The sequence below is a fragment of the Elephas maximus genome, chromosome 17 (genome assembly GCF_024166365.1).
Source record: "Elephas maximus indicus isolate mEleMax1 chromosome 17, mEleMax1 primary haplotype, whole genome shotgun sequence".
Taxonomy (NCBI): domain Eukaryota; kingdom Metazoa; phylum Chordata; class Mammalia; order Proboscidea; family Elephantidae; genus Elephas; species Elephas maximus.
In genome coordinates this window covers 74,761,402-74,786,370 of record NC_064835.1, presented here as the reverse complement: position 1 = coordinate 74,786,370, position 24,969 = coordinate 74,761,402, and the positions used below count along the sequence as shown (strand labels likewise).

Genomic DNA, 24,969 nt, shown 5'->3' with positions numbered 1-24,969 from the left:
CGCTTACATACATACATGGGTTTCAGGAACCAAGGGGGTGGGACATCAGTGGCCCCTCTCATTATTATACCAAATAACTTATTGGAATTTTTTTTTTCTAATCGCCACTAACTTAGGCTTGGTGGGCATGGGAATTCTAGCACCCAAGGAAAGAATGCTTCTGCCAGGGGAGGCAGTCGTATTTCCATTATGTTGGAAGAAGAAACTACCCCTGGACTTTTGGGGCTCCTACCAGACAAGAAAGGGGTTACTTTACTGATCTTGATTAGACAAAGATTTCTCAGATACAATACCAAAAGCACAGCCCATGAAAGGAAATAATGATAAATTGTACTTCATCAAAATTAAGAACTTCAGCTTTTTGAAAGGCACTGTTAAAAGAATGAAAAGGCAAGCCACAGATTGGGAGAAAATATTTGCAAATCACATATTGGATTAAAAAAAAAATTTGTATCCAGAGCATATGAACAACACTCAAGACTCAATAATAAGAAAATAAACAACTCAGTTTTTAAAAATGGGCAAAAAGATTTGACGAGATACTTTACCACATGGAAGTTCCTCAACATCGTTAGTTATTAGGAAAATGCTCATTAAAACACAGTAGATATATACCTATTAACCCAACGCATTTCCCATTTCCCATTGCCCAACCCATTTCCCATTACCCATTTCCCACTGCCGTTAGAATATAGAATAATATACCTATTAGAATGTCTAAAATTAAAAAGGCTGACCATACCAAGCGCTGGCGAGGATTTGGGGTGACCAGAATGCTCATAAACTGCTAACGTTAATGTAAGGTAGTACAACTACTTCGGCAAACAGTTTGGCAGTTTCCTAAAAAGCTAAACATTACACCTGACATATGATCTAGCTATCCTAATCCTAGCTATCTACCCAAGAGAAAAGAAAACGTATCTATATACAAAGACTTTTACGTGAATGTTCATAACAGTTTTATTTGTAATAGTCAAAAACTGGGGGAAACAAACAATTGTCCATTAACTTGTGAATGTATTAAAACATCGTCGTATAGCCATACAGTGAAATACTACTCAGCAATAAAAAGGAATGAACTATTGACACACACACAAAAAAAAAAACTAGTGCCACATTGACACACAAGACATGGATAAATCTCCAAACAATTACACTAAGTGAAAGACACCAGCCCCTCCCTCCAAAAGAGCCCTACAGTATGATTCCATTTATACGAAATTCTAGAAACTAGAGAAATTCTAGAAACTAATCTATAGCAAGAGAAATCGGATCAGTAGTTGCCTGGGGGTGGAGGAGGGGCAAGGAGGAGCAGGAGGAAGGAATTACAAAGGGGCATGAAGAAACTTTTGGGGTGAGTATCTATTGGCTTGATTATGGTGATGCTTTCACAGATGTAAAAATACGTTAAAATCTAACAAATTGTACACCTCAAATATGTGCAGTATTTGTATATCAATTATACTTCAATAAAGCTGTTTAAATATTCAGTGAAGTAAAATCCTACATGAAACTCCAACATATAAAGATGAAATCATAGCTGCTCTGGTTAGAGTAGGGATGGGGTCTCCTCATCCACCTGGCTGCCTACCCCACCAAAGCATCCCCTGAGACATCATAGTCCAAAAACCACTGGGCACCCTACCTCTCTGAGGTCCTTCTAGAGCTAGCATTCTATGATTCTACAGTATCAGACAAACAGAGTCAGAATAGAAAGATAATTCTGGTAAGGTTTATTTCAGCAGCCTGAGGTTGTTTTCCAAGTAAAGTCTTTAAGGCTACTTCAATAGAAGACATTTGAAATGTCTCCACAAAAATTAGTTGACTTGGGGTTTTTATTAAAATACATACTCCTAATAATTTTGTGCCAAGTGACAGCTGCTTAAACGATTGGGTAAACTTTCCTTCACAGGCTTTACAACAAAACAGGAGTTAGTTAGATCCCTGAGAAATAAGTTAGGCCGGAGCCAGAAATCCTCAAAAATTCTCAATGGCCAAGGTTCTCTTCTCTCCTCTTGGGTGGTGAAGGCGCAGATGTCGTGGTGACTGTGCTGTGGGCATGAGTGTTTTCTATAGTCTTTGACTCTTATGAAGCAGCTGCTTATCTGCCAGTGGTTGGCAGTGACCCCCAGCACATGTGCTAAGATCACAGAGGACTCCTATGGAATTCCTCTTTTAGTCCCTGGCCAACATCAGCCCCACCAGATACGGAACTGCCACTTTCTCCTGAAATCACTGGAGTGAGACCATCCTACCTGACTACTGATGCTCAATTACCAAACAGAAGAACGTAGGTCTTGTTTCTACTGCTAGGTCCTCTTTGAGGCTCATGAGGACTTCGCATCTTCCTCTCTCTCTCCCGTGACCAGCAGATGATGCTTCTCATAGCTCCTTCTCTCAGTCGTACACAAGTTGCAGGGACTCATAAGAAGTTCTTCCCTAAGTTCGGAGACTCTTCTGGAAAAGAGCCCGCAGCCTCCCCAAGTCACCACTCCTCCCCTGGGGCTTGGGGCTGCTCCATTTGGGCCCATTTTCCAGCCCTTACTACTACCACCATCTCAATTTAGGAATGAATGTTTTCAGAGGCAGATGCAAAAAAAACCCAGTTCTTCACATCAAAATGCATAAAGCACTTGGGGGAGCCCTTGAGGTTAAAAGTGTAATTAGACATACCAGACACAGAAAACGGTGGTACTCTGGGCTTTATCAGGTAAGAGAGGCTAACATTATGTTATTTCTTAGGTTAGGGTTTAAATGTTTAGTGCTGTTGCTGCTGGAAATATAGAGAGGGAATAGCAGTGAGAACCTGTGCCTCCCCAAACCAAAAAAAATTGAACCCATTGCCGCCGAGTCAGTTCCAAGTCATAGTGATCCTACAGGACAGAGTAGAATAGAGTTTCCAAGAAGCACCTGGTGGATTCAAACTGTAGACCTTTTGGTTAGCGGCAGTAACACTTAACCACTACACCACCAGGGTTTCCAGCCTGTCAGTCAGCAAACCTGCATGTAGCAAGTCCAGGTACTCATGGGAAGATGAGCTCAACCAACCCAGGGGTGTGCAAATATCTTCTGGAAAGGACCAGATAGAAAACAGTGGCCAGGTGGCAGAATAGAGGGTATTACGTAGGTACGCATATGGCAAGAGAGAAAACTCCAGGCCAACACACCTCAATTGGTGGGGGTGGGTCTTCTGGCATGGAGGCCACTTTGCACCCAGTTGTGATCAGCTGGAGACATTTTCGAGATGAAGAGGAGGACCAGAGGGGCATAGGCTTGGCGGGACGGCAGAGGAGGGAGGAGGCGCCGTGATCAGGTTTACTCTGCGCTCTAGAAACAGCCCTTCCCTTCCTTCCTACTGGTGAGAGCCGGCTCAACTTGAGCTGGAGGCGATGTGACCCCAACTGAGATTAGTCCACCCAGTACTCAGCAGTTGCCAACAACAGAGTCCCCAGCACAGACCTTGCCCGGAGGCCAGGTAGTCAGGAGGCAGGAGCTGAGCATGAAGCAGGTAACAGGGGCAGAGTGCTCACAATGCTAGCGATGCCTGTGAGCCTGCAGGCTGTAGTTTGCCAAAGCCTGAACAAACCAAAAGGACAAATCCCACTGAGGATTCAGGCTCCGAGAAATTAACAATACACCAGGAAACCCCAAATAAACTTTAATCTCCTCTGATTAAAACATCCTCCTCCCCATGCCCCATGGCTGTCATCTTTCAGAAGTAGATCACCAGGACTTTTCTTTAGGTGCCTCTGAGTGGATTCAAACAGCCAACCTTTCAGTTAGTAGCCAACTACTTAACCATTTGCACCACCCAGGTCTCCACCAAACCATTCTCCTTTGCCCAAAAATGTTAGGTTGTACATCTGTGCCAAAGGCCCTTTGAGAGTTTATATTATTATTCGTGTATTCCATCCAGAGAACGCTTTCTGTGTCTTTTTTGTAGTGAAATGGGGGCAAAATAAACGAACTATTTATGGTTTGGAAGCTCAGTACCCCAGGTGAAAAATCTAGCTGTTCTGCCACACACACCTCTTTTCTTTTCATTGTGCTAATGAGGAAACTCAGCCACATGAGAAGTGACCTGGGACAGAAGAATCCTACTTGGTCACTAGCTGATTGCATCTACAACTGAAGACGCGAAGGCATTTTGTCTTTCGATAGATTAACTCATAGCCACACTGAAGTTTCCAGAATTTTTCTTTTCCTCTACACAGACTGGTCGCTAGCCTCTTTTCTCCTTGGCTTCCCTCAGTGAATGCCTCTAGCTTCAGGGAGCTTTCTTAGGAAACCAGACACATTCCTGACTTGGACGAGGGTGCTGGCTCCTGGACACTGATTCCCTTCATGTCGTCTGGCATCTGCCCATCAGAACGCCACACATTCAGCTCCCCAAAAATGCCTGTCTCAATCATCTCCTCCTGCCAGGGGATGGGGCAGTTGCCAGTTGCAAATTCCTGAAAGAATTCTGTATCTGTTTTGTCAAAGACCACGCCTTTGACTGTGGAAAAGGCACCTACGTCCTGAATATTCTTTGCATAGACAGTTCTGGAGTCTGGGATGAAAGGAGGTATCAGCATTCCTGTTAGAAGAAGAAAACAGGAGAGGTGAAACAACATATAATGTAAAGGCAACATCCATTTAACCTAAGAATTCTTTCCTCTGTGGCTCGCATGAAAATGCTGCTCTCATTTAAGAAAGTGTACTAGCAGGTAATAAAGAAAACAAAGCATACTAAAAGGTGCAGACTCCTTGAGGACCGGGATTCCATCTTAGGTTCTCTGGTATCCTCCCACACTGCACATACCAAAAAAAAAAAAAAAACCCATTGCCATCGAGTCAATTCCAACTCATAGCAACCCTATAGGATAGAGTAGAACTGCCCCATACGATCTCCAAGGAGCACCTGGTGGATTTGAACTGCCAACCTTTTGGTTAGCTTTGAACCACTACACCACCAGGGTTCCCACAGTGCACACAGTCTAATTCAGAAGATTATTTTGAAGGAATTTTGGCCCTTGTCTTTGCACCTTCCCAAATCCTCACCATAAAGAACAACGTGTTCTTCCCCGTCCCCTTTGTTGTTGCACTGCTTTTTCCCCGCACATTCGTGCTGTTAGAGATCTCATACCCACATGTTGCTTCACCTACAGCCTCTCTGCAAACTCCCAGATCCCGAGGTCTCATGCCAGTCTTCCAGATGGGCATCTTCATCTGGAGGTCTAAGACCTCGAACTCAACATGTTCAAAATTGAATTCATCATCTTTCTTTCCAAAGCCGGCTTCTCTGTCGAATTTATATTAGTAAACCACAATTCTCCCAGTAACCAGATATAGAATGTTAGTCATTGGTGGTTTCCTCCCCCACAGCTCCCCACCCCACCATGAACACCCCCTGCCCAATCAATCACCTAGTTGTACTGATTCTTTCTTCCTCATGCCTATTGTATTTGTCCCGCCCCACCCCCCCCTTTCAGCTCGCATTGGCACTGTTCTAATTTATCCCAGTATTGGCTTGCAAATACATTATTGTAGTGGCCTCAGGACTTATGTTCAGGGCTCCAGCTTCCCCTTGTTCTAATCTACATTCACCTGGCCACCAGATTATTCCTTCTCAAACACCACTTTGATCTCCACACTTTTAGACTTTACACACTTCAGTAGTCCAACCTTCTATACAGTACTTGGTAGTTAAGACCCTCCTAAACTTGCTTGTAAGCGCTTTCCCACTCACACGTCCCTGAGCTGATACCCTTGGGCTTGCCGTGGACATTCACACCTTCCAGGAGGGGGACTGCCTCCTGGAGCTTTTGTTTTCTAACTTATTGTAGTGATATTTATACATATCCTAACTTTTCTACCTCACTGTAGATGCCTAGAGGGTATATATGCCTTAAACATCTTCTCTCTCTCAGACTCACACATGCACAGCATCTTGCACATGAAACTTGTTAACAAAAACTGGTTGAATGAACAAATTTCTCAAATTCTCCTTTCAGTTTGGATTATGGGCTCCTTTAAATTACAAGAGGGATGGGAATGTAAAACAGTAGGTTTAAACCATTAAAACTCAATGTTAAACCAGCACATATCTCGTACATTCCATCCTCCCTGAAGAATTTCCAAACTTTACAGGACTCAGGTGGGTTTTCCCAGAGAGCCTGGTCAGTTAGGTAACAATCATGAGGCATGTTGGGGAACGAAGAGGTAACTGGCAGAGGCGGGTGCCATTATTTGGGGGGGCAGGAGGATAGCTATAGGAAAGGCCAGCACCAAGTCCTTTCTGCTCTACTGACATATTTCTAAACTTTAGAAAGAGGCCAACTAGATGGGCCAGGCTATGAGTTAAAACATAAGACACACCCTCCCGCAGACACTGGGCCCAAACCTAAAACACAGGTAACAGTACCAGCCTCAAGCTGTCTCCAGTTAATGTCTTTAAAGAGGGCGTTGGCCCGCAGCTCATCACAAGTCCCATTTCTGAACCCGAGACGTTTCTCTGGGTCCTTCTCGAGCAGCGCCTCACAGAAGTCCTTGCTGGTCTTGCTGAACTTCTCCGGGTACTTCACAGCCTCTGAAAGGATCCTCTGCTTGAGCTCCTTGTTCTCCACCTGCACACCAGGGGACACACCACATCAAGTTAAACGTACCACAAACCTGCCAAAGCATTAAAGTTGGTCAAAGGCAAGGTTAAACCAAAAACCAAACCCATTGCTGTTGAGTTGATTCCAACTCATAGCTACTCTATAGGATGGAGTAGAACTGCCCAATAGCGTTTCTAAGGAGCAGCTGGTGGATTTGAACTGCTGACCTTTTGGTTAGCAGCCAAGTTCTTAACCACTGCACCACCAGGGAGGAAGCAGGTAAAGATGATTCAGCTCCAATCAGTGACCTTAGTTTGGCTAGTTGTCCTCTCACAAAACACATCTCAGGAAAAAGTATGAAATTCACTCACCCTGGGGTATAAGTGACTAATAACAATTCCGTGTGCACTCACCCCCAGGTATATTAGCATTTTAAAGACCTCAACATCTCAAGCTAAAGGAATGAGATTCTAAAGGTGAAATTCCCAGGTGCCAGTGAAAGTGGAGATGAAGTGTATTTTTAGGGAAGCCTGGTTGACTTGTTGACATACTGACATAACCGTTACATATACACTTGGGAAAAAAGTAAATAAAAAGAAATTAGAAGTTAACTTTATAGACCCTAGCTGTTGTAGAGGTCTTCTCATTTTTACACTGTCAATATTTAACTGGATAGAAACCTAAGGGTGACTCTCTAGTACCTTATTTTCAATCAACTTTACTGAGGTATAATTTACATATCACAAGGACACCCATTTTAAGTATACAGTTTGTTTGACAATTTTGATAGATCACCCATGTAACCACAGTCAACCACCACAGTCAAGCTACAGACATTTCCATCACTTCCAGAAGTTCCCTTGTGCCCTTTGCAGTCTAATCTCCTCACCCCATGCCTTAGACAAATACTGATGTGTTTTCTGTCCCAATAGATTAGATGTGCCTTTTGTAAGATTTCATATAAATGGAATTGGACAGTATTGCTCTCTGCGTCTGACTTCTTTTATTCAGTGTAATGAGTTTGAGATGCATCCAGGTTGTTATGTGTATCCATGGTTCACTCCCTTTTGTTGCTGAGTAGTATTTCATTGAATGGATGGACCACCATTTGCTTAGTATGGTTCTTTTGGCTGAACTCCTAGAAGGACATCACATAAAACTCATCGTGTTCATTTTATACATGGAAAAACTGGAATTTTGGCTGGGGCTGTGGAATCAGAGTCAACACCGATGTGAGAGCTGAGCAGCCTCAAAATGGGAGTTTCTATTATGAGCCTTGAGGCTGGCCACCTGCAAGAGAATCACATACTGTTTTTTTTTTGTTTTAATATAGATAACACACACACACAAAAACTAAAAACCCTTTGCTGTCAAGTTGATTCCGACTCATAGCAACCCTATAGGACAGGGTAGAACTGCCCCATAAAGTTTCTGGTGGATTCAAACAGCTGATCTTTTGGTTAGCAGCCATAGCTCTTAACCACTGTACCACTCGGGCTCCATAGATAACACACTAAAAACCACAACACAATATATGCTAATTCAACATTTTTTGCATGTACAATTCGGTGAGACAAATTACATTAATCATGTTATGCAACCATCACCAATATCTCTTGCCAAATTGTCCATCACCATAAACAGAAACTCACTGCTTCCCAAGCAATTATTAACCTCTTTTTCCCTCCCTGTTTTGTTCTATTTTGTTTTTCTGAGCTGCTGGAAGTTAGGATCCGGCCTTGTGTTATCAGTAATTCTGCCTAAAGCTTTCGTGGCTACATGAGTTCTTTCCTTGGTCCTTCAGAGGGTAAGAGACCAATCTAGAATCACACTGAGTTGGCTAACCTTCTGCCAGGACTACTGTGAAGGACTGCCTGCACAGGGAGAGGCTGGACATGCCAATTGGAAGGTCCCTTTCCAAGGCTGAGGTAGTGGTGACAGCAGTCCTTAACGCTGTCACCCCCCAGGAGATGCTGCTTCCTCTGCTTCCTGAAAAGCCTCCCTTTTTTCTGCAGACAGGCTCTTTCCCTTCTGGGTCTCACCACATGGTGTAGAGAAAACATGGGTCTTTCAGTCATAGGCCCTGAGACTCAGAATCAACAAATATTCCTAAGGCAAAGGGCCTGAAGCTGCACCCAGTGTTGCCTCAAGCAATCACATGGTTCTTTTGTGAATGGCCTACCCCAACAACAGGGGAAAACAAGTCATAAGACCAGGACCAGCTTAAGCAGCAATCCGATCAATCTATTGGTCTCTGTTTCAAGGTTGGTGATAGCAACTGTACTGCGGGAACTTCCTCCTCCTCTTTCCACTCTTCCTGCTCCAACTCTGTCATCAAAGCCCAGATCATCTTCTCTCACCGGTGAAGCCTTCCCCAGACAAGTTAGGCACTATATAAAACTTGGGGGAAGGGTTTAATATGGTCACAATATCATTTGATGGTTTGAGATGTAATAAAGTTGAGTAGCTAAATGCAATCTTGATATCAAAGTAGCAGGAAATATTCGATGTGGCTGGAGCATTGTTGATTTCAAGTTTGGGGGAGAGAATTAATTATTAGAGTTCAAGGTAAAGTTATAGAGACATTGAGTGTCTATAGATATGTTATAATCATCTGAAGTCTCTTTCGCTATTGGAAGATTTCGGATGTAATTGGTTCCAAAATGTATTCTATGGGAGGGCAAGTGTGGAAGCCTGATAGGGGTGGGCACAGACCGGTAGATCCAGGAAGAAGGAAATGATGGGCTTGACCTCCAGACATAGTCAAGAAAGTGGTTAGCTTGGGCAAGAAATGTGGTTGCATCTAAAGACGCAACAACTGTGTGAAAGCGCTGCACGTCAGGCTCATGAATGGACAGAGACTTGGCCTTCTCGTTTCTGGTTGACAATCACTTTCTTGATCATATAATAGACAGTCATATTCCTGAGCTGTCTGAGACAACACCTGCTCAAAGGGAAGAAGCCAGTTTTGCTCCATTTGTTCTGAAGAGGTGTTTGGGCATCTCCAATTATTATCTTTATCTGTGGCCTTTTGGCCTAGAGAGCCAGGGACCATTCCTAGGGCCTAGGAGATGATCAGGAGAAGAATGAACCACAAAAGAAACAACAAAAAAGTATGTAACCAGAGAGTCAGGGACACAGCTATATTAAATGTCCATTTTCCTCCAGGACATTCAGTGGTTTTACTTCAGAAAAGTTGTGTGCCTAGGAGTATGGCACGTGTTACCACAGTCAGACTTTGAGAGAAGAAGAGCTTATTGATCTGAAATAATGAGCAATAAAGCCATTCAAAGAAGGTAAGTCAATACATTCATATTCTCCCAGAGAGCACTAGCCTAGACTGCACCACAGGAAGCTAAGAATTTGCTCCTGTGTGCAAGTTTGAGCCAATCCAGGCAGCTCTTGTACTGAAATGCTCCTTATTGTCCTGGAGTTACAACGAGATGAAGTCATCACATCTCCTCTCCCTCTGCCAGGGAAGGGTCTACCGTAAGGAAACCAATGCTCAAGAGTTGAATGGCATGTTGATGGAGACATCTGCTCTGCCACCTGCCTGCGTTAGGACAAAAGAATGGATTTCAAATCCCTCAGCAACTCTACTGGCAGGTCTTAGGATCCCCATCCCCTTCAGTCTCTTTGCATAGGTTCTTTGGCACTCCTGGACACTAGCCCCAGCTGGACCTGGAGAAGTCACCCCACTGACAGAAAACTACACTCAAAAGCAAGACCCCTGAATTTGAGTCTGTGTACCTAACATGGTCCTGTAGAACAACACCCAAGGCTCAGTTCTGCCTCAGTAATAGGCTCTATAATTACTCCCAACCCCAAACAAAGAAAATTCAATACCAGGGAAGCTATAGATTTCTGCTAGGGGAAAAGATTTCCTACCTTTTCTCCTCTGGCTCGAAAGGGTCCTCTGGCTGCAATCATCTCATACAATGTAACCCCCAAGGCAAAGTAATCCACAGAAAAATCATACTCCTCACTCCGCAATAGCTCGGGAGCCATGAAACCTGTCAAGGCACAAGAACAAGCACAATGCCAAATTCTTTGTTGTGGGGGCTGACCTGCGCGTTGTAGGATGTTTAGCAGCATCCTTGGCCTCTACGCACTAGATGCCAGTAGCAATCCCTTCTCCCCCAGTTGTGACAACCAAAAATGCCTCCAGACATTGTCAAATGTCCCCTTGAGGGCAAAATCACCCACAGTTGAGAACCACTGATCTACACATGTGGTGTGAATTCTCATTTCCCCTTCTGGTACCTCAACCTCAGAGATGATGGCAATATTACCCTATGACCAAACTGAAGAGCAATTGTCCTTCCTTGCCTCTCAAGCTACAAAAGTGTGAGTGTGACTTGTGGGTTTAATAGGTATGTTTGGTCTATGACTGGTTGCAGACACAGGCACTACAAATTGCTTCTTGATCCACCTTCTTCCTGAATTGTCCACAAAAGAACACTTTCAAGCCAAGACATATCAAAGATACAAAGAGTTGGAGTAATGTCCCAGGTGCCACACTTTGGTGCTAAAGCTTAAGAAAAGCTTGCCAAGGTCAGAACTTTGTGGCATTCACCTCACAACCTTATTCTAGACTGACATAGATCCATTATCAGCGCCCTTTAATAATACTTATTATAGCCAACATGTATGTATTTAGTACTTGCTATTTGCTAATTCACATGTGATTTTTTTCTTATTTAATCCTCACACTACCAAGAAGTAAGTGTTATTATTCTTCCCATATTCCAGATAGGGAAGTAGAGGCTTAGCAAGCTTAAGTAACTTGCTCAAGATAACACAGACAGTAGGTGTAACAGCGTAGGGATTCAAATCCAGGACTACAGCACTAACATCTGAACTCCCAGCCACTACATTGTTCTTTAGACATGATAGTCAAACCCATTACTTATCTACCTAATTGTGCTTTTATAACTTAGTTTTTATTTTTATCAAAGTTATTCATGTGCATAAAGAATCAGATAGTTCTAAAAGGCTTGTTTCTAAAAGACAGTAGTCCCCTAACCCCTTCTCCTCTACTTCATTCTCATTTTTCAGAACATTTTTGGCTGATTGTTTTGCAATTTGTATCCACATCTCTAATTAACATGTTTATATTGCTACTTTTGAATCTTTCTGTTTGGGGCCCCACCAGTTGACTTCCCATTCTGGAAGTTGAGGATCTAGCTCTCATCCATTCACCACTCATGCCTCGTCCATACTTCTCACCTCTCCCACTCTCCTAATGCATCATTGTGGTTGATCAGCATTCAACTCGTTGATCAACTATTCCCAGCTGAGTCAAAAATTAAACCTCAATTATGTTACTTTTCTTCTGCTCTTTGGTTTTCACAGATTATATTGTCTTGTTTTTCATTTGCTTAGTTTTCTGTGTATTTATCACCAGTTTAACCCAAAATTGTCTAACAATTCTTTAATTCCCTATCATGTTTTGATACATCAAATATTTTACTGATTTCTTCTTCATGAGAGTCTTGTGGAAACTTCTTACTTCCTAAAACCTGAGTTCTGGTGTGCAACTAGCAGCCTAGAATCTCCCTGTCATCCTGACGCCCTTTCTCACTCTCTCTCCTAACTTGCAGATATTCCATTTTTTTGTTTGTTTGTTTGTTTTTTTACTCCTTTGTTTTGGTCAAGTAGCTTCCTAAGGAAGAGTGCTGAGGAAGTAAATATTTAAGAACTTCCACATCTAAAAATGCCTTTATTTCACCAATATTTAATTGATAATTTGGCAGGGTATAAAATTCTAGGCATTTTTCCCTCTGAATTTTTTTAAACTTTTTTCCATTGTCTACTCACATATAGTATTACTTTTATGAAAATCCCTGATGCTTTGTATGAGACTTATTTTTTACTCCCTAGAAGCTTGCAGTGTCCTATTTGTCCTAAAATTTCACAATAGTGTGCTTTTGTGAAGGTCTATTTTCATCCATTGTGCCGGGCATTTTCAGTTTTGAAACTCATGTCCTTCAATTCTGGAAAGTTTTACTGAAATATTTCATTGATACCTCTTCCCCTTCAAGTATTCTGTTCCCTTTTTGGAATGCCTATTATTCACTCTCACTTCCAGAGGTACATGATGCTTCCAATTTCTGTGCTGTTTGGGGGTTCTCTTACTACTTTAGGATTTAATTGTCTCAAGTCTGTAAGTTAGTTACCATTCATCCATCTATTTTTTAGTTTCAAAGTGTTGCTGTCGTATCCTCTTCTGTTCTCCTTTGTCCATGTGCGTGTTAGTAAAATCCCTTTACTACCAGTATTCTGGGATTTCAGTAGGAAAAACAAACAAATCTGTTTATGCAGGTGTTAACTTTCTCCATGAGAATACCCTGAGAGATCACTTCCAAATACTTTACTTAATTCAAAATATACTTTCCACTTCATTTCCTTGATATATTGGTCATGTCAGCCTGACAAAGGAATAATTGAGTCTGGTTATGTCTTGTTTATATGTCTGTAGTTGTTTGTGTCTTGTTAACATCAATGCTGAGTTCTGTGATCACCATGACTTCTCCAATAATCAGAAAATCCCTTTGATAACTTATTCTTGATTGTTGCCTGGAAGCAAAGTCAAGGTCACACTTATCTAATTTGTTGAAATTAATTTCTCCGAAATTCAGAAAACTATCTATATTGTCTTTACCCCACTCCCGATTCCCACTATTTCTCAACAACCACTAGCAGTGGTTCTGTAATCTCACCTGCAAGTTCTCTGCACCCCGACATGGGAATTGACCCTCCCCTGGTGGCATGAACCATTTTAAAGCAGTTAAATGCCTCCTGAAATCCTTTTGCCCGTAGTAGATTCACATCCTGTCTTTCTTACTATTACTTACTCCTTCTCTAAGACAGAATTAAAAACAGGAGCTGCTTTCTCTAGATCATCCATCAATATTGAACAGGGGTAAAAGCAGCAGACCTCTCTTTATTCCTTGACCACGTTCTTGCATTCAAATTGTCCGCATTGTTGTTTACCAGTCACAATTACCTGTTGCACCTAAAAAGCTTCCTATGTTCAGCCCCTGCTCCCAGTCATCACAGACATTAAGACTTAGTTGTTTACTCGCAAGCACATCTGTCTGTGCCATCTACTTCCACAAACTCCTACCTATAAATCCACACACATTTCTCTGGGGTTCACCAGTAGCAACAGCAGCACACTCTTACACATCTGGCCTGTGTTCCAGGCCTGTCCTTAGTGCTCAATGTACATTAATCCATTTAAAGCTACATGCCCAGCCAATGATGTAATTATGACTGTTTACAAATGAAGAACTGTAAGTAACTTGCCCAAGGTCACTCAGATGTAGAAAGTCATGGGGCTGGAAACAAACCCAAGCAGTCTGGTGTCAGAGTCCATTTTCTTAACTGTTATGCTATCCTGACTCCTGTATGCTTGTAACCACTGTGCTTTATTCCTTCTACCTTCTAGATAAAAAACTTTGAGGGTACATATCAGATGTCTGTTTCTAGTCAAGTAAGACTTCCATGAGAAGTTCAGACACCCATCATTGCTCTATCTTGCCTCATGCCAGTTCTGTGTATATATCAGGGGTCAGGACAATATGCCTTACTCCACATATTGAAAGTTAACATACCCCTGGAGTAAACTTCCAGACCCCTCATTCCCTAGTTGCCACCTGTGTAAGGCCTCAGTCCAGTGCATGGGAAGGATGAAAAGGCTGGCTTCTTCTTTACCATCAAATATGATCCATGACTCCTACTTCCCTGGGACTAAAAACAGGTGTTATAGACTGGGGCATGGAAACTGGCTTCTGGTGATCAGATAGTTTAGAAATTCTGAGTTAAGCACAGCTAATTGTCTCTATTTATTTTAGGTTCTCTCTGATCCGTTAACGTGATAACTGTATGATAACTTATCCAAGAAAGAGATGTACCTTGCCACATTTGCCAAAATGATTTGACCACTGAATCGTTTTTCCCCAAAATGGTTACAGAAATCAAATTCCACAGAACCTCAGGGAACATGGCCCTAAATATATCTTTCTATAGTCTGCTTGTTCAGAGAATTACATCATTATCCAGACTTTTGGTCAGACTATGTGAGAAAGAACGAGCCCTGGTGGTGCAGTGGTTAAAGCGCTCAGCCGCTAACCAAAAGTCAGTAGTTCAAACCCACCAGCTACGCTGTGAGAAAAAGATGTGGCAGTCTGCATCCATAAAAATTTACAGCTTTAGAAACCTTATGGGGCAGTTCTACTCTGTCCTGTAGGGTCTCTACGAGTCGGAATCGACTCACCAGCAACGGGTTTTATGTGAGAAAGAATGTTCGAGTGACCACAATGTCTAGATTAAACTAAGAGTCCAAGAGAAAGGCCCAACCAAATCATGGGTAACTTGAAGCCCAGCCATAAATCTTCCTGGAGCAAATTATTCAGGGTACTTCTAGTCTTTTCCATACAATTCACCCCAAATTATATATATATATATTTGTGTCCCCAGGGGCTTGCAGAGTGCCTGGAACAAAGTCAGTGACCATAAGGATTTGATGAATGAATGAATGAATGAATACTATCTTAATCTACTTACTAATTCTTTTGCATATTAACTCATCTTCCCCATCTGACTGAAAACCTTTTGAGGACAGAGAATGTGTCCTGTATTTCTGTTGTGTGTCCCACCATGCTAACACGGGACTAGCAAAATGAGTTGCCTGATAGGTTCCTGTTTATCGGTTGACTGTTATCGGTTGACTGATTCACTGATTGACTGAGGAGACAACCACCTGTGAAAGCTGCAGGGTGCCAACTACAGGTGGAGCTGCTGTTTGCGAAATTCCTATCACAGGCTTCAGCTGGAAGGGTACACTCGAGGAACCCGGATCCAGAGGGGGGCTCCTTTGGCTTTGCTTGGTGCCCCTGCCTTTTAACTTGCACTCTAATATCAGCATCTATTAACTGTTTTAGGGTCACACCCTGAGCCTAATAGTAAATGTAAAGGGTGATTTTTGCACATGCCACACACCCCTGCTAATAGAGAAATGCCTTCTAGAAAGTTTTATATCCACCTAGCGTTCAGTGGGAAAACAAAGTGATTCTCCCCATAGCAATGACAATGGAGCCCTCTGGTGGCCACTTGGACCCTCGCACTAAGCATGTAAAGCAACAATCTTAACCAAAAAAAAAAAAAAAAACAGTTTATATAAACACAACTACTGTACATCCAATCCTGACTTTGTTAGGAAACCTGGACACATTTGGGTGTAGAGAAGTTCTTTGTAGTTTTCTCCCAACGATCTGAATCTCCCTGAAAGGTGCACGTAAAGAGCTTCTGGGGAGGAAAAATGCCCTGGAGTAGAACTTTGTGGGTTCAGGTTGAGGATTAGGAAAACTCAGGTAACACAGAAGACGGCACGGTGTCCTCCCCGTCCATTTCGGCCACAGACACAGAATGGGGCTTCTTTATTACATGGAAAGCAAAGGTCAGCCCCAAGGCTTTGCTCTGCCGTAGGACCGCTTTACGGACAGGCTGCTTTCCAAAAAGATCTCTCCGCAACTGGGGATGCCTCAAATGGAGCTCAAAGCCTTTTAGCACCTCCTACATTCTGCTCCAGACAAACATGACACAGACGCAAGGTGTGTTGGGGTAGAAAGTCTCTTGCCAGCATTGTCCTTCCTCACCAATAAGGGAGAAAAGCAGGTCTTATCCTTCTTCCAGGTATAACTTTTCCCCTTAATATTACTGCAGATGTGGAAATCTGCAGTACCTGGTGACAGGTACAAACACAAAAGGTGCTCAAAGCAGGAGGGTCCAGTGATATAAAACAGGATCTGAATTGTCACTCTGTACAACACCGCTATTTCAGGTGACAGTGCTTTCTCCCTAAGGCCATGACAAACCAGGAAGAAAAAAAAAAAGATATTTGCTAAGAAATTTTATCCAAAATAAGCCTGGAAACATTGAACCATCAAGAATGTGAAAGAAAAATAAGAATTACAATTGGTTGACTACTACGTATAAGGTGCTTTTGACAATATCATTATATTTAATTCTCACAAGCCTTGTGTGGTAAATATTATCACCTCCATTTTGCAGATGAAGAGCCGAAGGCTCAGAGAGGGTAAGTAAATTATCCAGGGTCACACAGCTAAGAGGGAATGTACCTAGAATATGAAGCCAGCTCTACCTGACTCTGAAGCCTCTCCTCTCTCCTCTGCTCTGTTCTGCTCCCCCTTCTTGCCTGGAAGGAAGGCTGAGGGAAGATAGAGATTTGATGGAGGAGGCAGCAGGGCCTCAGGGAGCACTCCTGACGCACACACACAGGTCTATTCTGACTTTGTTGTTTGCACAAGAGCAGCAACTTCTTCAGGGTCTCTATCTCTCATCTGCACATAGTCTACACTTTTTTTTTTTTTTTCAGTTGCAGACAAGTGGACTCTGACTCATGGCGACTCCACGTGTGTCAGAATAGAACTGTGCTCCATAGGGTTTTCAATAGCTGATTTGTCCAGAGGTAGATCCCCAGGCCTTTCTTCTGAGAAACTTCTGGGTGGACTCAAACCTCCATCCTTTCAATTAGCAGCCAAACATGTTAGCCATTACCCATCTAGGGACTCCATACTGTATGCTAGACTTTCCTTAGGCAGCAAAGGCCTTGACCGTGCTGAGGTCTAGGGCAAGTTAACCTCTCTTGACTTTCATTCTAGTCTGATCACGCTGTATGTGGGTATATGCCCACGAAGTGCTCACACAGGTTTTATTAAAGCTAGCAAGTGTTAAAGACTGTAAACAAAGGGCTAACGAAAGTTGAGTTCCTGAACCTATCACTCTGTGATGTGATCCATCTAGAGCAGGCCCACGGAGCTTCAGCCTGCTTCACGGTCGGAGCCTCTGGACAAACACATGATGCTGATGCCAAGAAAGCCCTCAATGTCCATTCTGGGGTCCTGTCTGCTCTCTGGAATCTCCTGGGGGGCGTGGCCCATCAAGACACCAAAAGGAGAAAGTTTTTATCATAGAGGCCACTGTGTGTCAAAATCAATTGTTTTTTTTTAAGGTGGTGGGCGGGGGGTCGGATTATTTCTGCAGTGAATGACAAACTTTTGGGACAGCTCCAGGTTAAGACATCTGTGCATGTCCGTTGGCAAACTCCCATAGTTTTTTTTTTGATATTTGCTCCGAGGGATGAGAAAATCTCTCTCCCCACACCAGCCTGAACCTGCTGCCTGTCCCACCCTTCACCATGCCTCACACCCCACCCCCAGTGCTTGGAGACCCAAAGGTCCTCGTTTCTTGCTCCCTCCTCGTGGACAGGGGCTCACCTGCTTACTCTTCCCCAGGCAGCAGGAGAAGCTGCCCCCCGTCCCTTTTGCCCGTTTTACCTGGAGTCCCTGCATAGCCTTTGGTCTTGGTCTGCCCGTCCTTCAGTTCCACTGCCAGCCCAAGGTCAGAGATTCGGATATTGCCTGAAAAGCAAACAACTAAGGTCACACGTGGCTCCACAGAACAAAGAGTCTGGCGTGCCCAGAGCCTCGCGGGAGCCAAGCACCACCCTCTGCACACACCTGGGCAGCCACGTGGGCAGCAAGGTCACAGCAGCCCAGGTACTTGTGGGAACTGTCCCCCCTCCTTCCCTGGCCAGACTGCAGAGAGGCACAGAGGGGGTTGGGGGCTGAGTGCCATCAGTACCTCCACCGGGAATTCAGGGCATAATCAACCCAAAATTCAGTTTCTTCATCTGCTTTCTCATCCCCAATCTTGGCTGCAACAGCTTTGGTGAATACCTACATATTTCCTTGACTTACTGATATGAATGGAGGACAATCTAAAGACTGTTTTGGATGTCTACATCTCTATGTTTATTTTCTGATAAGAATCCCAATTTGATTTCACATATAAGTGAGAGAGAAAAAAAAAGACACAATACGGATCTGGCCATAAATCGTTAGCTGTTTACTAATAGATCTAATAACAATCGATATCTTTGGATGAACCAAATTTCACCAAAGTCCATTAAAAATCATGATGCCCATTTGAAGATTCTGCCAGCTACCTTCCTGCTTCAGGACCGTTGAATGAGAAATAATGGAATTAAAATGTGCCCTTTAAAGCTATAGTGCTTGCTTAGCTATTTTGTTATCACTTTGCTTGCCATCCAGTTGATTCCAACTCATAGCAACTCCATGTGACAGCAGACAACTGTCCCATAGGGATTCCCAGGCTGTAATCTTGACAGGAGCAGTTTCCCAGGTCCTCCTCCCACGGGGCCACTTGGTGGGTTCGAACTACCAACCTTTCGGTTAGCAGCCAGACTCTTAACCATTTGCACCACCAGGCCTCCTATTTATAGCTATATATGATGCTTTTAAATGAACCTTGAAGCATTTGGCTGCCATCCAAACGGTCAGCAGTTCGAATCCACCAGCCACTCCTTGGAAACCCCATGGGGCAGTTCCACTCTGTCTTATAGGATTGCTGTCAGTTAGAATCAACTGGATGACAATGGGTCTGGTTTGATTTTTTAAATGTATAGCAAAATGTATCAAAATCTGTTCACTCCTCTTAAAGGTAACCGCCTGGACCATAGAGACAAGCTGGGAGAGAGCAGCCTGGCTGGACTGATTCCCATAATCCCCCCAAGATCAGGAGGGAACCCCATGTGGGGAGAGGCTGCCCCTCACCATCGTTGTCCAAGAGGACATTCTCGGGCTTGAGGTCCCGGTAGACGATCCTCCTTTGGTGCAGGTGCTCCAGCCCACTGATGATCTGGGCTGTGTAGAAGACGGCGCGTGGCTCCTCGAAGCCAGGGTTGTCCTCACTGACATTATAGATGTGATACCTGGGGGCAGACCACCGTGAGAGAGGCGGGTACTTGTCTAGGCCCAGCTCCAAGCAGTGTGCCCACAGTGTTAATGGGAAGAAAAATCACTGAAAAACAGAACGAAAGCTTCAGAGGCATATGTTGTTTTAGAGGAATATCTGGCCGCAGGGACGTTTGTCTTGCCTCAGCATCATGTCAAAAGAAGGAACCAGAGGCAGTAGCAAGACTTGTTTTAGCTGGTGGTTTTAACGTCCTCGCGAACACTTAACCACAGCTGTTAAAGAGGAGGAACGGAGATGACTCACATTCATCTTGTCTCCCTTTCCTTTCCCCATTCTGGCCGCGGACTCTAGAAAACAGGCCTCAAAGCCATTGCACTCTTGTGAACGGAATGAATAAAGGGGCAGAGGAAGGGGACAGCAATCTGGATAAGGAATCCAGGTTATTTCAAAATATAAATAATTCATTTAGAGTCTACATAAACACATAAGCTATTACATTCAACCTTAAGAATCAGAGTCCTTGATGGATTGTGGAGTGGTATATATATCTCTTCTTATTTTTTCCACTATTATATTTTACAGAAAAATGAAACCTAATGAATTAAAAGGGAGCCCTGGTGGTAGCACTGTGGCTAAGTGCTCGGCTGCTAACCTAAAAGTTGTCGGTTCAAACCCACCAGCCGCTCTGTGGGAGAAAAGACCTGGCAATCTGCTTCTGTAAAGATTACAGCCTTGGAAACCATATGGGGCAGTTCTACTCTCCTTTAGGGTTGCTATGAGTCAGAACTGACTCAGCGGCAACAGGTTTGGGTTTGGGTTGTGGTTAATGAATAAAATGAAATAAACTATTTAAAACTAGATAAACAACCAGGGAGAGTAGAGATGAAACAGGATTCCTAAGGAAATCCTTCAGATGAGAGCTGGACACAAGACAGCTAGAATAATAAAAATTAATAATAATAATAATAGAAAATACATTTATAAGTAAACATAAATAATATAATTTAAAAGGCCATTATCATTTCCACTGTCTTGAAGGTATTTTATCTGTACTTCCTAACACACTGTTCCTCCTCTTTCTTGTGACCTTGAATGGGTTATTTAAATTACACCTCAGATTCTTCATCTGTAAAATGGGGTAATCAAACTTACCTCATGAAGTTTCAATGGAGATAAAGCCAGATGAGAGAATGGAAGTGCAGGGCCTTGCAAATAACAATAGCAGCATCCCACTTTTATTTAACCCTTATATGCCAGCCACTCTTCCAAGTGTTCCACATGTATTACTCCACTTTATCCTCACAACAACCTTTGAACATAACCTGTTCCTGTTGAGTTGATTCCAACTCGTAGCCACCCTATAGGACTGAGTAGAAATGCCCAATAGGTTTCCAAGAAGTGGCTGCTGGATTTGAACTGCTGACCTTTTGGTTAGCAGTTGAGCTCTTAACCACTGTGCCACCAGGGCTCTCGACATAGGTATTATTACTTATCCCCCATTTTATAGATCAGGACACTGAGGCAAAGAGAGATTAGGTCGGCCAGCTAGAAAATCAGTTAATTTTCCTTCTCTTCACCCAAAAATAAAATTCAGATGACTGAGCTCAAACCCAATCAGGGTTTTATATGATCCAAGTCTCCCAAAGAGTCTAGTGGCCCTTTCCCCTGAGAGTCAATGATCTGGCTTGACCTCAGGAGCCCAGGGCCTGGCTCTCAGATCTAGGGCAAATCAAGGCACAGGGCAAACACTGAGACACAGCCTCATCCTCTCTGCAGGTGATGGGAAAACCATGGTATCCTCAACTGGCTACATTCTGTTCCTAGCTCTACTGATATTCCCTAAGAGCAGCCCTTCACAAAATGGGGCCCTTCACAAAATGGGGAAGTTGATGACGTCTGTCCTCATTTACTATCCCTCTTAATGGAGAGCCCTCAACTCCTCTCTAGGACCCCCACCTCCACCCCATTATTCATCCATCCAAATAGCACATACTGGTTGATCACTCTACCTGTAGTACCATATGCCTGCTGTCTACACCCCTCAGCCCCACCTCCCCAATGTCCAACCAAACCCAGCTTAGGAAAGGAAGTGACATCCTGATTCACAGAGATGTTTGAATGGCCTACTTCCCTCAGGGGTGCCTGCCTTTCATAGGAGACTGAGGGCGTGGCATTTCAGGTGTCAGCAGTGAAAACTAGGAAGAAGAGGATTTTGATCGGGGCACAGGGCTTTCCCACTGCCCCTTAAACAGCATTCATGAGTAGCCGCAGGTTCTGCCCACATGGGAAGCATCCTTGATCAGGTCCCAGAGATCCTCTCACTAAGCTCGGACCATCAGGCCATCTCTATCCCAGATCACAGCCAGGTCACCCTCTCCCACATTTGAAGAAGATTCATTTACCTTATGTCACCTCCATTCATGATGGTCATCACCAGACAGAGGTCGGCTTTGGTTTCAAACGCGTAGGCCAGAGAGACTATAAACCTGCTATGTACTTTTGCTAGAATCTTCTTCTCTACCATAGCACCCTGAAAAGCAAGATGTTGAGTAAGTACCCAGGTTTGGTCAGGAAAGCACCGTCACCATAAAATTCCAAGTTCCACAAGAAGGAAAACCTCATTAAGATCATCAGCTACAGTGTTGCCTACTGTTTAAGGTACACACGGAAAAATAGAAACATAGTTGCCACTATCTTTTTAAAATAGTACGTGAAAAGCAATTGCAATTAACTTATAAACAGGTGTCACTCTACCCATTTCATAGAGAGAAAACCTGATGTGGCAAATTCATTAATGCACAGAGGACTAGGCAGGCTGCTGGATCAGCCTCCAGGCATGTGATGCTCAAACCAACCAGTGTTTTAAAAATATCAGAATAAGATTCCACCTTCTCCTGACAACCTGTTTAGTGTTTACTTTCCCTTAGTGCTTTCCTTTATGTCTAACCAACTCATCTTTCCCCTTTTCTCTGGTTCAGGCTTCTGAAAGACAGAGAACATTCGGTCAGCACCCTCCCAAACCACCTCACACCTCTATTTCATTTTTTTATCTCTGTTTTAAAACCTCGTGCTGTTCCATTTAAACATGTTGTTAAAAGCTGTGTTTCGATAGGCAAAGATGAACCCTTTTTTGAGGAAGGAATTCTTGGTGGTGGAGAAGGCCCTTTCTATCCATACCTGGATGGAAATATTTTAAGTTGATTTTAAGCGGAGAAGAGACTATCGTACTCTAACAGCAGAATTAAAGTTACAGTTATACAACCATAAGGGGTAATTACTTCCACCCCAAAGTCTCACAGTGAGATCGCTGTGAATTTTCCTGGATCCCTTCACTCAACTGGTTGCTATAAGCGTCTGATATTTAACCTTTCAGTGAGATAGATTTGCACAATAGCTGCAATGATGGACTTGAACGTGTTGGCAGTCACCAGGATGATACAGGCCCAGGCAACGTTTCGTTCTGTTGTACATACGGTCACCATGAGCCTGCGCCAACTCAACAGCAGCTAGCTATCTACCTATCTAACCTTTAGCTAATGGACCTAAATGACACGTATGCCTGGCCCGTTGTCAAGGAAACGCCCAGCTGGGAGATGCTTTGTGGTGGTTGCTGTTTAACCCCAAACACTTTGTCTGCTCTTAACACTATCTGTGCTGTGCCACTTGAGGGCAAAAGAGAACCGTATGTGGCAGAACGTGCAGCTGGAGAGGCTGCTTTAAATGTGTTCCTAAGACATTTTAAGCAGCTTTCACTGATCCTGTCCTAAAAGGGCAATCTGGTGCCAGTTAGGTGGAGAGGATGAAACTTAGAGCAACCTTTATATGCCTTCCATTCACTCACATTCCCTGGAAAATAGCTCCGTTCAGGGGCAAAAACATTCAGCATCCCAGCATTACAGAGGGTTTCTGTCTCATATAAACATGTCAATCAAAGTGATATTTGACTGCAGGTAGGAAACCATTGTAAGGATGGCTCAGGACCAGGCAGTGTTTTGTTCTGTTGTGCATAGGGTCACTATGAGTCAGAACTGACTTGACGGCACCTAACAACAATGACAACAACAACAGGAAAGAAGGGGTATATGAGAACTCACTGTAGTTTCTGTACAATTTCTCTATAAGCCTAAAACTGTTCTAAAAAAATAGCCTATTTTTTTAAAAAAGTGATATTTGAATGAACACAAGTCCTGCCACAATTTTTTGTGCATTTTCCGTCATAATATAATCTAAGGGTTTGGGAAAAGGCTTTCAGAAGGAGTAAGAATCTAGAAGAATAAGCAGCTTTCCCCTATAAGGCACTCTTCCCCTTAAACTTGCTCCAGCATTTCAGTGGTGTTAGCAAAAAAAGAAAGATGACCAAACGTGGACTATCACCCACATCAAGAAGCAAACACTAAGGTGGGTCTCTGAGGAGGGAAGTCTGCAAACCTCCTGTCCATAGGAACAGCAGCAGGACAAACTGAACTACAGACCTGAAGAGGAATTTAGAGGTCATACACCTCATCCTGCTAGCTCCGCACTGTGGTCAGAAAACAGCAAGAGCTGAGATACAGTGCCACAAAAATAAGAAAGAAAAAAAAGGGCTAATTTTGATGTGCGATTTTAAACATGATGCACAAGAAAATGCTCTAGAAAAAAGAGCCAATAATTGCACACATGAAGTAGGTTTGGGTGGCCAAGGGCAAGGTTAACATCTTATCCAAGGCAATGCTGTCTTCTACGTCCAGTACGCAAACCAGCTAAGGGGGCCCATTGGGACGCTGACTAATCCTCTATGTTCTAATTTACATTCTCTGATACTCACCCACCCACCCCGCCCCACCTCACCCTGGGAATCTAAAAACTATTTACTTTGCACTTGCTGTGAACTACTGCAGCTGCTTACTTGGTACCCCTTCCTTTTCTTCAGCCTCTTCTTGTTCAGTTTTTTACAGGCATACATCTTGCCAGTTGCCTTCATCTGGCAGGCTGACACCTCCCCAAAGCCCCCTTTCCCCAGGATCCTGAAGTCCAGAAACCAGTCTTCCCCCATGGGCTGGGCCTCCAGCCACTTCCACTGGAGGAATCTCAGGAAGTAGAGGCTCGTCAGGTACTCCTGGAAGGGGGCCTGGCTCAGGTGTGCCATGGTGGCCTGCAGGATGGGTTGGAAGAGTCCGTCCTCAACAGCGGCATGCACCTCCTTCACCTTTGCCATCACCCCCTCGTCCAGAAAGCCGCAGAAGAGCTTGGCTTGGGGGTCCAAGTACTCAGCCACGATGGCCTGGGCCTTCTGCAACCGGAAATTGGTATCTGCTGTGTCATAGTCCTCGATGTCCTTCCAGAGCTCAAGGGCCGGCACATACCTCTCGTCTGTTTTCAGGAACTGCTGGAAGAGGCGCTTGCCGATGGGCTGTTCTGAACATACACTTTCAAACTCGAGGTTGAGACTCTCGCGAAGGGACTCGCATTTGGAGAGGGGGGGCAGCTTGAGCTTTGCAAGGTACTTCTTGTCCCGGGAACACTGGGTGCTGCTCGCATCAAAACTGGCCCGGGCGGCGATGAAGGCAGAATTGGCCACCACTGTCTCCAAGGCCCCAAAATCCAT

The 24,969-nt window shown here is 43.7% G+C and overlaps 1 protein-coding gene across 1 annotated transcript; it reads right to left on the bottom strand.

The window, feature by feature from the left end:
- Positions 1-1,034: 1,034 nt before the first annotated feature.
- Positions 1,035-24,969, bottom strand: GRK1 (G protein-coupled receptor kinase 1). The gene is made up of 7 exons (XM_049856238.1): positions 24,271-24,969; positions 21,788-21,915; positions 19,244-19,401; positions 17,945-18,028; positions 10,470-10,594; positions 6,407-6,608; positions 1,035-4,579 (listed from the first exon to the last, which is right to left on the bottom strand). Exons 1-7 carry the CDS (start codon positions 24,967-24,969, stop codon positions 4,281-4,283), a joined length of 1,695 nt encoding a protein of 564 aa, XP_049712195.1. The 3' UTR covers positions 1,035-4,280.